At 38.1% G+C, this 11818-nt stretch overlaps 1 protein-coding gene across 2 annotated transcripts in view; it reads left to right on the forward strand.

Annotated features, from left to right (window-relative positions):
• Positions 1-11818, forward strand: part of PIGN (phosphatidylinositol glycan anchor biosynthesis class N) — a 146499-nt gene that overhangs the window by 77618 nt on the left and 57063 nt on the right. For both annotated transcript variants that reach the window (XM_006141848.3, XM_027766258.1), the window contains 4 exons: positions 547-638; positions 2488-2596; positions 5490-5598; positions 10437-10539. In XM_006141848.3, coding sequence (XP_006141910.1) covers positions 547-638; positions 2488-2596; positions 5490-5598; positions 10437-10539 — 413 coding nt within the window. The remainder of the gene's footprint in view (positions 1-546; positions 639-2487; positions 2597-5489; positions 5599-10436; positions 10540-11818) is intronic.

Raw genomic sequence — 11818 nt, forward strand, 5'->3', positions numbered from 1 at the left:
GCGTGACTATCCCCCCTGGGGGGTGATTTCTCGCTTTCTGTCTCTCTGTCTTTCTGGCGAGTGCGCGCGCCCTGTAGCAAAAACCTCTCTCTCAAAAAAAAAAAAAGAATTATTGATTTATTATTATTATTATTATTATTGTTAATATTATTTTTCACATGAATTTTGCCAGAGAGGGAGCGGGAGAGTGAGAAAGCAAGCCGCCAGGTTCGGGACTCAAACCATGGCCGGCCATGTGGGAATTCCAGCACCTTAACTACCATGCTGCCCGCTGGCCCCCATTTTGGCTTTTCTAAGCTCAGTTTTCTCATCTAAAGTACTGTGGATAATAAAAACCTGCTGTTTGAGGTTACTGAGAATCAAATGCTCATTTAATACAGCATCTATGATGCAACAAGTCCTTCACAAACAAAGACTGTGTTACTTTTAAAATCAGTAGCTGTAAGGTGTATGTTTTCCTTTTCATTTCAGTCATGCGGTCTGGAGACACTAAAGCCATTTACTTTCCATATTTGTCTAAAGTTAACTTTCTTTCCTGATTTTCAGGTTACCTCACTGAGCTGGACTTTCTTCTCTCTGCTCCTGGCAGTGTTCCCACTGATGCCGGTTGTAGGTCGAAAGCCAAATCTCTCGCTAGTGTATGAATAATATTTTATTTTATTTTATTTTCAGTACAATTTTTTTCTCGCTCAACACTACGAAAGTGAACCTAAACTTGGCCAAGAGCTTAAAATCATGTGTACAAGCAGAAAATTAAAATACTGCATCTATCAGTCGTGATTTCGACCTAGGCTGTAGGGGTCATTAAGGCTACCCAGAGATGCTTCCAGGCCTTCACGGACAATGAAATCATGCCAGTCACTTAAAATGTCAAAAAATAAAAATAAATAAAGCCTGGGAGGTTTTTCTTTTGTATATCGAGTGAGTTTTAAACACCGCTGTGTTACCCCTTACATTTGCCTTTGAGCGTAGTCGCACCAAAATGTTTTAGAACAATGAACTGTTCTCCTGTTCCATTCTAAATGTAAAGATCTCTGTGGGAGAAAGCTATGTACCTAGACAACCTCCTCACATACAGTCATTTGAATTGTTTGAAAATTCTTCTGGATACCTTCCCTGAATTCTCCCTTCTCCTGGTGTTTATTTCTCTTTAAGGCCCTAAAACTCTCTAAAGCAACTGGTTTCCTTTTGTATAAACTATGTTTTTAAATTATTTTCAGTAGTCTAGCTACTACTAGTTTTGTGTGTTTGTGTGTGTGTGGGGGGGTGTGTGTGTCTATGCCACACGTGTGCTTGGCAAGCTAAATGATCATTATATCATTTAATGTTTCCTTTCTTAACAATGCTTACAGACTTCAGAAGAAAGTAACAAGATGTTTACATTCTTTTCTAACAGTTACCATTTTCTAATAATCTAATCTTTGTTACTTTCTTTTGAAGTCTGAAAGCATCTTTTCAAACATTTTATCTTTTAAAAGGTGAAGAGATGTCTTTTAAAATTTTTTTTTTGGTATATCTTTTTTAACCAAAAGAAGTTTAACTAAGTATTTTTTTTTAAGTATGTGGAAATTTATGAGGTTCTATACATTTTTTCTCATTTGTGCAAGAATACCAGTATAAAATAGATCAGGAATTATCCCATGAATTCAATTTATTAGCAAAAACCAAAACGTATGGAGATCTAAAAGCTTACTATTTAAGCTATGATTTATTAAAGTGTTACTAGGTCAAAACATCTTGCAACTGTCATAAACTATAAATAGTGTATGAATAAGTGAATTTGATGTTTTCATTTATTGTGTCTTCGGGTCAGCTCTCCCATTGTCTCTGTAAAGCCCCTTTTCTTCTTTACATCAGTCGTTGCCTGTTGGTCCTGCTCAAGCAGTACTGCATAGCTGAGCAGAATTTGTCATGTACTAAAAGGAGAAAAGATCGTGCAAATGATCTCCAAAGAAATTTCCCATTTGTGTATTTTATTAAAGATGAACACTAGAAGCAAATAAACTTGTTAAAATACGAGAAATCTAGTTAAAATGCGAGGAATCTAGAAAACATCAAGGTCAATGACGGAAGAGCTATTTGTCCTGCTAGAAATAATATGGATTATTAATGTATATCCTTTTCGTATGGGTTGTGCTCATGGCCACACAATGTAAGTTAAAGAAACTTATGATGCATTTGTTTAGCTATCTTTTATAATGTTTTCCATAAATTTATCGAATTCGCACTAAGAATTATGATAGTTGGTTTGCATAAAAATTTCAAAATCAAGCTATAGAGATGAAGTAAAGATACCTTAAAAATTACGAGGTGACAAATGGTCCATCCTTACAGTTGTTTTAAGAATTTCATATTATGCCTCTGTATATTATTACTTTATCTTGATTACTCCAGATGACTAAAAGATTCTACATTAAAATGTTTCCCATGATGTATTTGGTAAACATCTCAATAAAATTTTACATGGTGAATTGTCTTTTAAAACAGAATGGGAGCAGGCTTGCTGGTTCTTCTGCTATCCCTGTTTGCTGTAACATCTCTCAGGAAAAGAAAAGATAGTTTTGTAAAGGAACAGCTATTGATATATCTACTACAGGTCAGTTATAGATTTTCAATACTATCTAATACTAATGACATACTAAAATATATCTTGTAGTTGTCATTAATTTTCTTCTTAACAATACCATTGTGTTTTTGTCACTCAATATCTACTAGTTAATAAAGTTTCTGTTTAAACTAGTACATGGAAACATGTTCTCCAAAAGGTATAACCTAGCAAAAAGGTCAAGTTGCAACCCAAAGTCACCAAGAGTTCCAGGGTGTTAAAGAGACCAAGCTGTCCTTACCAACTAAAAAGTGGAGCTCAAAAGAGCTTCCTCTTGACCAAGATTCCATATTATCCTCATCGAAAAGGCCTGCTTCTTTGAAGTGAAAGCATCCTGAGATATGTTTATATGAAGAACAGCCAGTTTAAGACTTCAGATGAAATCCTAGGAAAAAGTAAACTTCAGCTTGGTTGGTGGCGTTGGTGCAGTGAAAAGGCTTTGCACTTGATGTTTCAAAGCTGAGTCAATTCCTAGTAGTACTGCATACTCTGAATAGATGTGTGGCTTTTGGTAATTGGACTCGAGTTTGCTTTGAATCTGTAGAGATAATATCTAACCACTTGTGAGAGCTAGAGATTATATGATGTAATCTATAAAATTATAACTTTTTGTAGGTAAGGCTGGAAGCTACTTTTTTTTTTTTTCTTTTAAGTGAGTGAATAACTAAGTAACCACATCTGAAACTTTGGTCCAAAACAAAACTATATCAGTCTTCTCAAAAAATTTCCTTAGAACAAAGCTGGGGTTATAGAAAATATTTCCAAAAACACGCTGAAATAAAAATATGCCACAATTGATATAGCAAGTTAAAATCATTCTTGGAGAACAACAGAGAACCTATAAAAAGAGAAGAAATATGTTGTCAACAGTCCCGTCAAACCACTAAAATGTGTTTCATTTTACATGATACAGTAATGGGCTTCACACTAAAGCCACAGCAGCTTCGACAGAACCCTCCTTCATATATAATAGCGAGTACGTTAACAGAGTGGTAGTCTCTGAATCATACTCTAGAGGACCAAGGGACATCATGCGAAAACTCTTATGTGCTTTGTTAGAAAAACACCCGAGTAATAGGTGACTCTGTTACAAAATTCCTTTTTGCTTTGGTTTTATTAATTTGTACGAATTCCTCTACTGCCTACCGTATTTCATCGATTCCAAGATAAACATTTTTTCCTACTTCAGAAGGTCCCTATTATTCAAGTTTATTTATCTGTTTCTTCCATGATCAAGAGAGACACAAAGAGATTATCTATTTCTTCCCTGAGCAAGAGAGACACAAAGAGAGAAAAAGAGAGACAGCATCCCCCGCAGGGACCTGCCACCGTAGTCTACTCCAGCTTCAGCCATCCCAAATCGTGGGCACACCTGATGTGGCATACTCAGAGAAGTCTCCAGATGTGAATTCAGAACCCCCCTGAAGTGGGTCAGCTTCAAGAGCTTAGGTTTTACCACTGCAGCACTGTCTGACTCCCTGACTGTTTTAACATCTCTGAAGTTCGAATGTATCAAACTTGAAAAGATGCTAGGTTTGTGTCATAGTTTGATTGATAGCATTTTTACTTCTTAATTCACCAAAAATGTAAGAGTAAATTAAATATAATTCTAGGATTTGATGATAAGGGTGCTAATCTGATCTCAAAGGGTGCTTTGTTCACATTTCTTAATATTTTTTAAAGATTTATTGATTTAATTTAATTTAATTTATTTATTTTTTTTATTTGACCTGAGAGAGACAGAGAGAGAGTGAAAGGGAAAGTAAGAAAGCAAGCCACCAGCTCAGGGACTTGAACTGTAGTCTGCCATGTCAGAATCCAGTGCTTTAACCACCACCCCACCTGTGGGCCCCCTCTAATTTATTTTCTTAAAATGGCAGTTCATTTTCTAGCTCTGACTTCAACGAACATTTTTTCTAAAATGTCAGATAGTAAATATTGGGTTGTTGGAAAAATCACCACACATTTTTGCATAGAAAAAATACATGACTTTTCCGACAACCCAGTATTTTAGGCGGATAGGTAATACGGAGTCTGTTGCAGATTTTCAATTCTACCATTGTAATGCAAAGTGGGACAGCATGTAAATGAGTGAGAGTAACTATCTTCCAGTAAAACAGTATGTGTAAAAATGGGCTTGCAGGGGCCAGCAGTGGCTAAGGCGCCGGATTCTCACATGACTGACCGCAGTTTGAGTCCCAGACCCAGCAGCTTGAGAAGCACTGGGTGCGTGCATGCCTGAAATCCTGAGGGGAATCTGGATTGTGGTGTGGCCATCCCCCTGGGGGTTGATTTCACATTTTTCCTTCACTCTGTTGCTCTCTGGCAAATGTACACACCCTATGGCAAAAACCTAAAAAAAGAAAGGAAAAGAAAAGAATATAGGCTGCCAGCCTATAACGGAAGTTTAGCAACTTTTATGCTCGTTTATACATATTCTCTGAAGAGTTTTGTACTTATAGTCCCAGTGTGAAGTCAGTAGTCAAAACACAAGAATATGTTGAATGAGTAAGTGGATATTACGGTGAGCAGGCTGCAGAGATGGAAGGCACTAAATTATAAACGCCAAACTGCGTACCGTTACCCTCTTTATTTCCGAGTTAAGGAAACTTCAACCCTTATAAGGAATAGAAACAGTGTGATAACACCCTTGCCCAAACACTCTGGATAGTGTAAAATGTCTCCTTTCATGCTCGTAGAGGAGGACCTTTGCTTGGCGTTGAGAGTACTGATTCTTAGCCTTGGCCGAAGGAAGGCCAGCTAGCCCAATTTCTGTAGCACTTTGGCCAGATTCCAGTTTATCCCAGCAGTTTTCTAAGCCTTTTTCTAGTATGTGGCTTCTCACCACCTTCTCTTTTATTTATCTGTTTCGTCTTGCTTTCAGATGCTGAGCACAGTGCTTTCCCTGTATGTCGTGCATAGCACTCACAGCAGCCTGCTCCAGAAGCGGGGGCTGCCGCTGCCGAATCAGATCCTTAGCTGGGCGACGTTAGGTAAATGAGCTAACTTTCCATCAGGATGGTTGTCTTCAGTGATCCATTCCTGTCTGTATTATTGTTATTGGAAGAAATCGTTCATTACAGGAAAGTGGTAATAACCGGTTATTATTTATGTCTCCTGTCAGAATTTGACAAAGAAGATTAGAAGTCTTGTTAGCATATCTATATTAATAAGAATTACTTAAAAGAATATTTAGGACTTGAAAACCCTGTGTATTTCTTAACATCTGATAAAAATTCCCTGCATGCTTGCCTAAGAGATAAGGGTTTTGTGAAGAGGATCTTGTGTTTAATTTTCATGTCAATTCATAAACTCTCGGTTCTTACACAGGGAACTAGGAAACAGTTAAATGTTATCTGTGTTTTCCTTCCTGAAAGTTACATCAGTTAGTCAACTCTCAACACATTACACATTTTATAAAGTTAGCTAAATGTTTCAAAGGTTATTCTTTATGTATAGAGATTGTTATTTTGAAATGTTAGGATGTATTTGTAGCAGACATATGCAATTTAAAGTAACTAGTCTTTCCCTTCCAATTGGATGAGAAGAGCAAGTTGTAAATTGAAGTTTTCCATTTTAATAAGACACTTTGTGAGGTCAGCTCCATAGTGTAGCAGTGAAGCACTGTACTTAGAAAGCCAGATCCCACATGGCCTACTGCTGTTTCAATCCCACTCTGATGGCTCGGGAAGCACGCTGGGTGTATGCATGTGCATGTGTGTACCCCAAAGCCTAATGGGGTGAAGTGGAGGAACAAGGATTAAGGTGTGACCAGGCCCTGTTGGAAATGGGTGGGGGGATGCTTTCTGTCTCTCTTTCTCTCTTTCTCTCTCTCTCTTCGGCCAGTGAGGGTGCTCTCTGGCAATTGAAAAAAAAAATTGACAACTTACAATGCCTCAGCATGATTTGACATACATCTGTTCAAAGATCCTTTTGATATTTGTTGTTCATCGTTTGAAAGGATCTTTGAACAGAACTTCACCTTAAAAGGGGGATTATTTTGTGATAGGAGCATTCTTCTTTGTATTTCTCTTAAAGCCCAAGCAGAAGCTTAAAAATAGAGCAGGAATCAGACATGTATCTCCTAAAATTTTGATTTGTCCACTTTCCAAACTACTTGGTGAGTCTTTTAGGTGAGTATGTATTTGGACAATAATTTGCTGTCATCACATTTATACATATAAATACACACACACAGAGACATATTTTTAATGGATATTTTGCAGGCCACCTTCCCCCCTTTTTTTCTCATATTAATTTTGTTTATTTCTTCCATGAGTGAGAGACACAGAAACAGTATAGAGAAAGAGAGACAGAGAAAGAGAGAGAGAGAGAAAGAGAGAGAGAGAGAAAGAAATGATCCCAAACTGAGTCTCAGCACCACAGTCTGTCCCCAGCCTTTAGCCAGTCTCAGATTATGAGCAAGTATTTTTTTTTTTTAAGAGAGATTCTTGCTATAGGGTGTTTGCACTTGCTAGAAAGACAGACCAAATGCGAGAAATCACCCCCCAGGGGAGGGAATGGCCTTGCCACAATTCTTTCTCCTCCATTCTCTTGGGATTTTGGGCGTGTGTACACACACATGCACACGCACCACACACACACAGTGGGAGTTTTAAGCCACCAGGTCCAGGACTCGAACTGAGGTCGACTACGTGGGAGTCCAGTGCTGTAACCATTATGCCGTCTGGTGGTCCCATGAGTGAGCCTTTGTTCAGTGTATTCAGAGGTTTCTGGACTTGAAGTGGAAACCTCCCCTGTGATATCACCTCTCAGAGCATGTTTGCTGCTGTGCTACTGCTGGCCTCCACCTTTTCTTTTAAATTCTCTTGAGTGGTAGAACTACTGTCTAATTCATTCTGCATGGATGGTATGAATGACTGCTCCCTCATATTAAAATTCTGTTGTCTGGAACTTGTATTCTATACGGTAAGAGGGAGTAATGTTCCAGTGGATGATTTTGTACTGACCTGTCATATGATGTCTCAGAGTCACAGAAAACCCAGTGATTATGAACAGGAAATAGAATATTGAAGTGAAGTCTTGGTAAGACCCCGCACAACTTCACAGCCATGCAGTCACATGCAGCCACATCAGCAGATCAGCAGTACCGGCAGATAAGCGATAGAGGGTGGGTTGTGCCTAAGCGGCAGCCCAACACTGCTCTCCACGTTGTCCTTCCTTTATTTTTTTTAAAGAATTATTTTATTAACTTTAATATTATTATTTTTTAATTTGGCCAGAGAGGGAGAGGAGGAAAGTGAGAAAGCAAACCATCAGGTCCGGGACCTGAATCACGGTTGGCCATGTAGGAGTCCCGCATCTCCAACCACCATGCCACCTGCCGGCCCCCTTTCTTTGTAGCCTGACTCAGCTCCTTAAGAAATGACCACAATGAAGAAGAAAAATTAATAGGCCTTGTTCACATAGCATTAGATCTAATTTTTAAACTTTGAAAACTTCTGTAAGGGTTAAGAAATAGAATATTAAAAGAATTACAGAAAGCCATGCTTTACTTCGTATGCTTAAGTCTTATCTGAGTGTTTAAGTGCGTGTAGTATATTTAAGTGTGTAGATAAATTTTTAAACAATTGATTCAGTAGTATTTTATCTCTTTTTATTTTTTCAATTCATCTTTAATTTTTTGAGTTGACCTAGTAATTACCTGTATGGCATTTTTCTTTTCCTTACCTTCTATGCTATTGAAGAATTTGAAGAAGACAGCCACCACCCCCATACACTGTTACCTAATTCGTGTCTGTCAGATGTCTCCTTGTAACTAAGTTGAGATTCTGCCGTAGTGGCCAGAATACGATATAACAGTGCTGCCTCCATCCTTAGGATCAGATCTGGATGCTCATAATCTGCCCCTCACTGACGATGTGGCTTTGATCACCACGTTCAAGGTGTTGTCCAGTTTTTTCACTGAAGATGTTCTTTTCCTGCCTCTGTTGCAAACTAATAAGCTCTCAGTGGAGAGATACTATAAGATCCTCAAATACCCTTCTTGCCAACATTTCCCCTAGGTTTACAACCCATTTATAATTATTTTCTGATGCAGTCTTTGTCATGATGTCTACAGAATGGTGATTTTCCAGTTTTTGTTTGTTTCAGGCTTTTTTTTTTTTTTTTTTTTTTTTTTGGGGTTTTTTTTTTAGTGCGCGTGTGCTCGCCAGAGAGAGACAGAGAGATAGAAAGCGAGAAATCACCCCCGGGGGGGATGGCCATGCTGCATTCCCTTCTCCTCCATTCTCCTCTCGGGATCTTGGGCACGGGCACGCACGCACACGCACCCGGCGTGAGTTTAAGCCACTGGGTCCGGGACGCGAACCCCGGTCGACTACATGGGAGTCCAGCGACATAGCCATTATGCTAACTGCTGGTCCCTGTTTCAGGCTTTTGACATAGGGTGCATATGCTCACCAGAGAGAGGCAGTGCGAGGGAAAGTGAGAAATCACCCCCCAGGGCCGTGCCACAGCCCCTCCCTCTCTATTCTCCTGAGAATGGGGCATGCTCACACATTGCCCAGCATTCTTTACAGCCCTCTGGTCAGGGCGGACTGTACAGTCAGCCATATGGGATCCAGCTGTCCCAACTACCAGGTCACAGGCTGTACCTAAGGACCATTCTTGTATTTCTTTTGGAGAATTATCTATTCATGTCTTTTCCTTGTTTTTTTCATAGGATTTTTGGTCCTTTTCTTCCTGTTTTTTAAAGCTCTTTATAAGTTAGGGATATTAGCCTTTTACCCATGAATATGTTACAAAGTTTTTTGTCATTTATCTTTTGACTATGCTTATTTTATTTATGATCATGCAAAATATTTTTATTTTATGTTATCAATTACCTTTTTAAATGTATCTTGAAATTTAATCATTGTGAGAAAGTCTTTTGTGATACCTTGGTTATAGAGGAATCTGTTTTTTCAATACTTGTGTAGTTTCAGTTTTACATTTCAATGCTTGATCTACTTAGTTTATTTTTACAAATAGCTTAAGGGATGGTCTAGTGTTTTTTTCTTCCAGATGGCTATCCAGCTATCCTAATTTTACTTATTTATAAAGAATGTATTTGCCCCAGTGGTTTGAAATAGCATTTTTATCATACATGAGACACACTGGTCTGTTTCTGGGCTTTCTGTTCTACTTCATTGAGCTCTCTCTTCATAGACAAGTAGCACTGTTTTAGTTAGAGACTTTTTAGTACATTTTAATACTAATGTAGTATTTAATACTGAACTTCAGGTCGATATTTTAATTTTAGAAATAGCTCATAGGATTTTTATTGCGATCACATTAAATTTACAGATTAATTTAGGGAAAACACATTTTGACCTTGGGTCATGTAGCTTGTAACCAAGAACAAGCATTGTCCTTCTACTTGTTCAAGTCTATTTTTGAGCCTCCAAAAGTACAGTTTCATAATCTTCTTCATATAGACGCACAAATGCGTGAGAGGGAAAGTACCCCCAGTGGGGCCTGGCCACACCGCAGTCCATTTCCTTCCAGTCCTCCATCCCATCAGGTTGTTCTTGGGCATGTGCACATGTGCCCTGCATGGTTCTTTGTTTTTCCCCAAGTTGTCAGGGCTGGGACTTAAACTCTACTCAGCCATCGGATTCCACAGCCTCCATGCCGCGCTTAACGACTGAGTACAGGGCAGCCGGCTGAGGTTTCTCATGTCTTACAGAAGGAAGTAGAGCAAATATAGCCTCATTTAAAGGTCACACAAACCATAAATGCCATAAAGCATAATAGATTACTCAGGGCTTTTAAGCTAGCATACTTGGTGTCTCTTTTATTGACGAATCACCTGGTGTGTTTTTTGCAGCATCGTCCTTGGTCGTGCCACTTCTGAGCTCTCCGATCCTCTTTCAGCGATTGTTCAGCATTCTTCTTTCCTTGATGTCAACCTACCTACTTCTAAGCACAGGGTATAAACTTTTTAAAATTTAAGAGTTTAAAGTACCAAGTTTTAGATGATGTAGTGACATTTTCTCTGTTAGTTTTTAATCTTGAGAATGACGATGCTTTGTAAATCTTGTAGGATAAATCATGAATATTTTGTACTTTGTAAGAGCTGTGTATGACTTGAGCCATAACCTTTGTTTTCTTTTTCTTATCATTTTCATAGTCTCGTCTATAGTCTTTTCCTCCTGTTTATTTCCTAATGTTGCTAACAATTCATTTAATTATGGTTTGAAAATTCTGATTGATTATGGAGGAATTTTAAGTCTCTGGAAAGATTTTCAATTTTTGTTTTATTCTTTTCATGCATTTTAACTCGTGCTTTTATTTGTTTATTCTTTTATTTTAATTTTAAAAATTCCTATTCTTAACATATGTTATAGTCCAAATATTTCTTTAATTCAGGGATTTTTCAGAGTATTGCCCCCACAGTTAAAGAATCCACTTTTATTTAAGATTGAAATTTTATTAAAGACAAAATCCAGCAGCTCTTTTTGGGGAACATTCTAAAACATTCCGTAGAACTCAGTGAAGACAGTATTATACTCTGCTCATTTATTTTGAAGAAAGGAATTCTTCTCTTGCTTTTGAATTTTATTATATCCTTGCTTAAATCCTTTGAGGGTAAGAAATGTACACTTTCTAACAATGAATAGAACACACAGATTGAACAAATGCCACTCTAGACAGTTTAAGTTTTGACATAAATTTGAATCGTGATCCAAATTAAACTAAACCCAAGGAGTTATCATCCTGATTATACTAACACAGATTAATCACTGCACAGGATTTCATAAAGCCATTGTGTGTCTAAGGCTTGGTTTTACTTTTTAGGAAACTTATTTGTCCTGATTCTAGATTACAGAGCTAGTCTTGAAACCCTTTTGCAGTAGACCTTAATGTTTTAAGTGATCTACAAGAGTGCTTGTAGTCTCCAGAGAGTAAGTGGTTCTGTGGGGTGCTAACCTCCTTCTCTCAGCTCCCCACACTTCCTATCTTTTTTTTTCCTTCTTGCCTAACCAGATGTGAGCCACAGATGTGAAGATGCAATATAAGCATCATGGAAAATTTTTTTGATGACCTAATAAATTTTCAATGGGCTTGCTTTGAGATTCAGAACTGTAAAACTTTCAAATTAAATTTGCAGTTTTGGGGGACCAACAGATGGCATGGTGGTTAAGTTGCTGGACTCCCTCATGGCTAACTGCAGTTCGAGTCCCACACCTGGCAGCTTGTTCTCTCACA

The sequence above is a fragment of the Tupaia chinensis genome, unplaced genomic scaffold (genome assembly GCF_000334495.1).
Source record: "Tupaia chinensis unplaced genomic scaffold, TupChi_1.0 Scaffold000065_2, whole genome shotgun sequence".
NCBI classification, from domain to species: domain Eukaryota; kingdom Metazoa; phylum Chordata; class Mammalia; order Scandentia; family Tupaiidae; genus Tupaia; species Tupaia belangeri.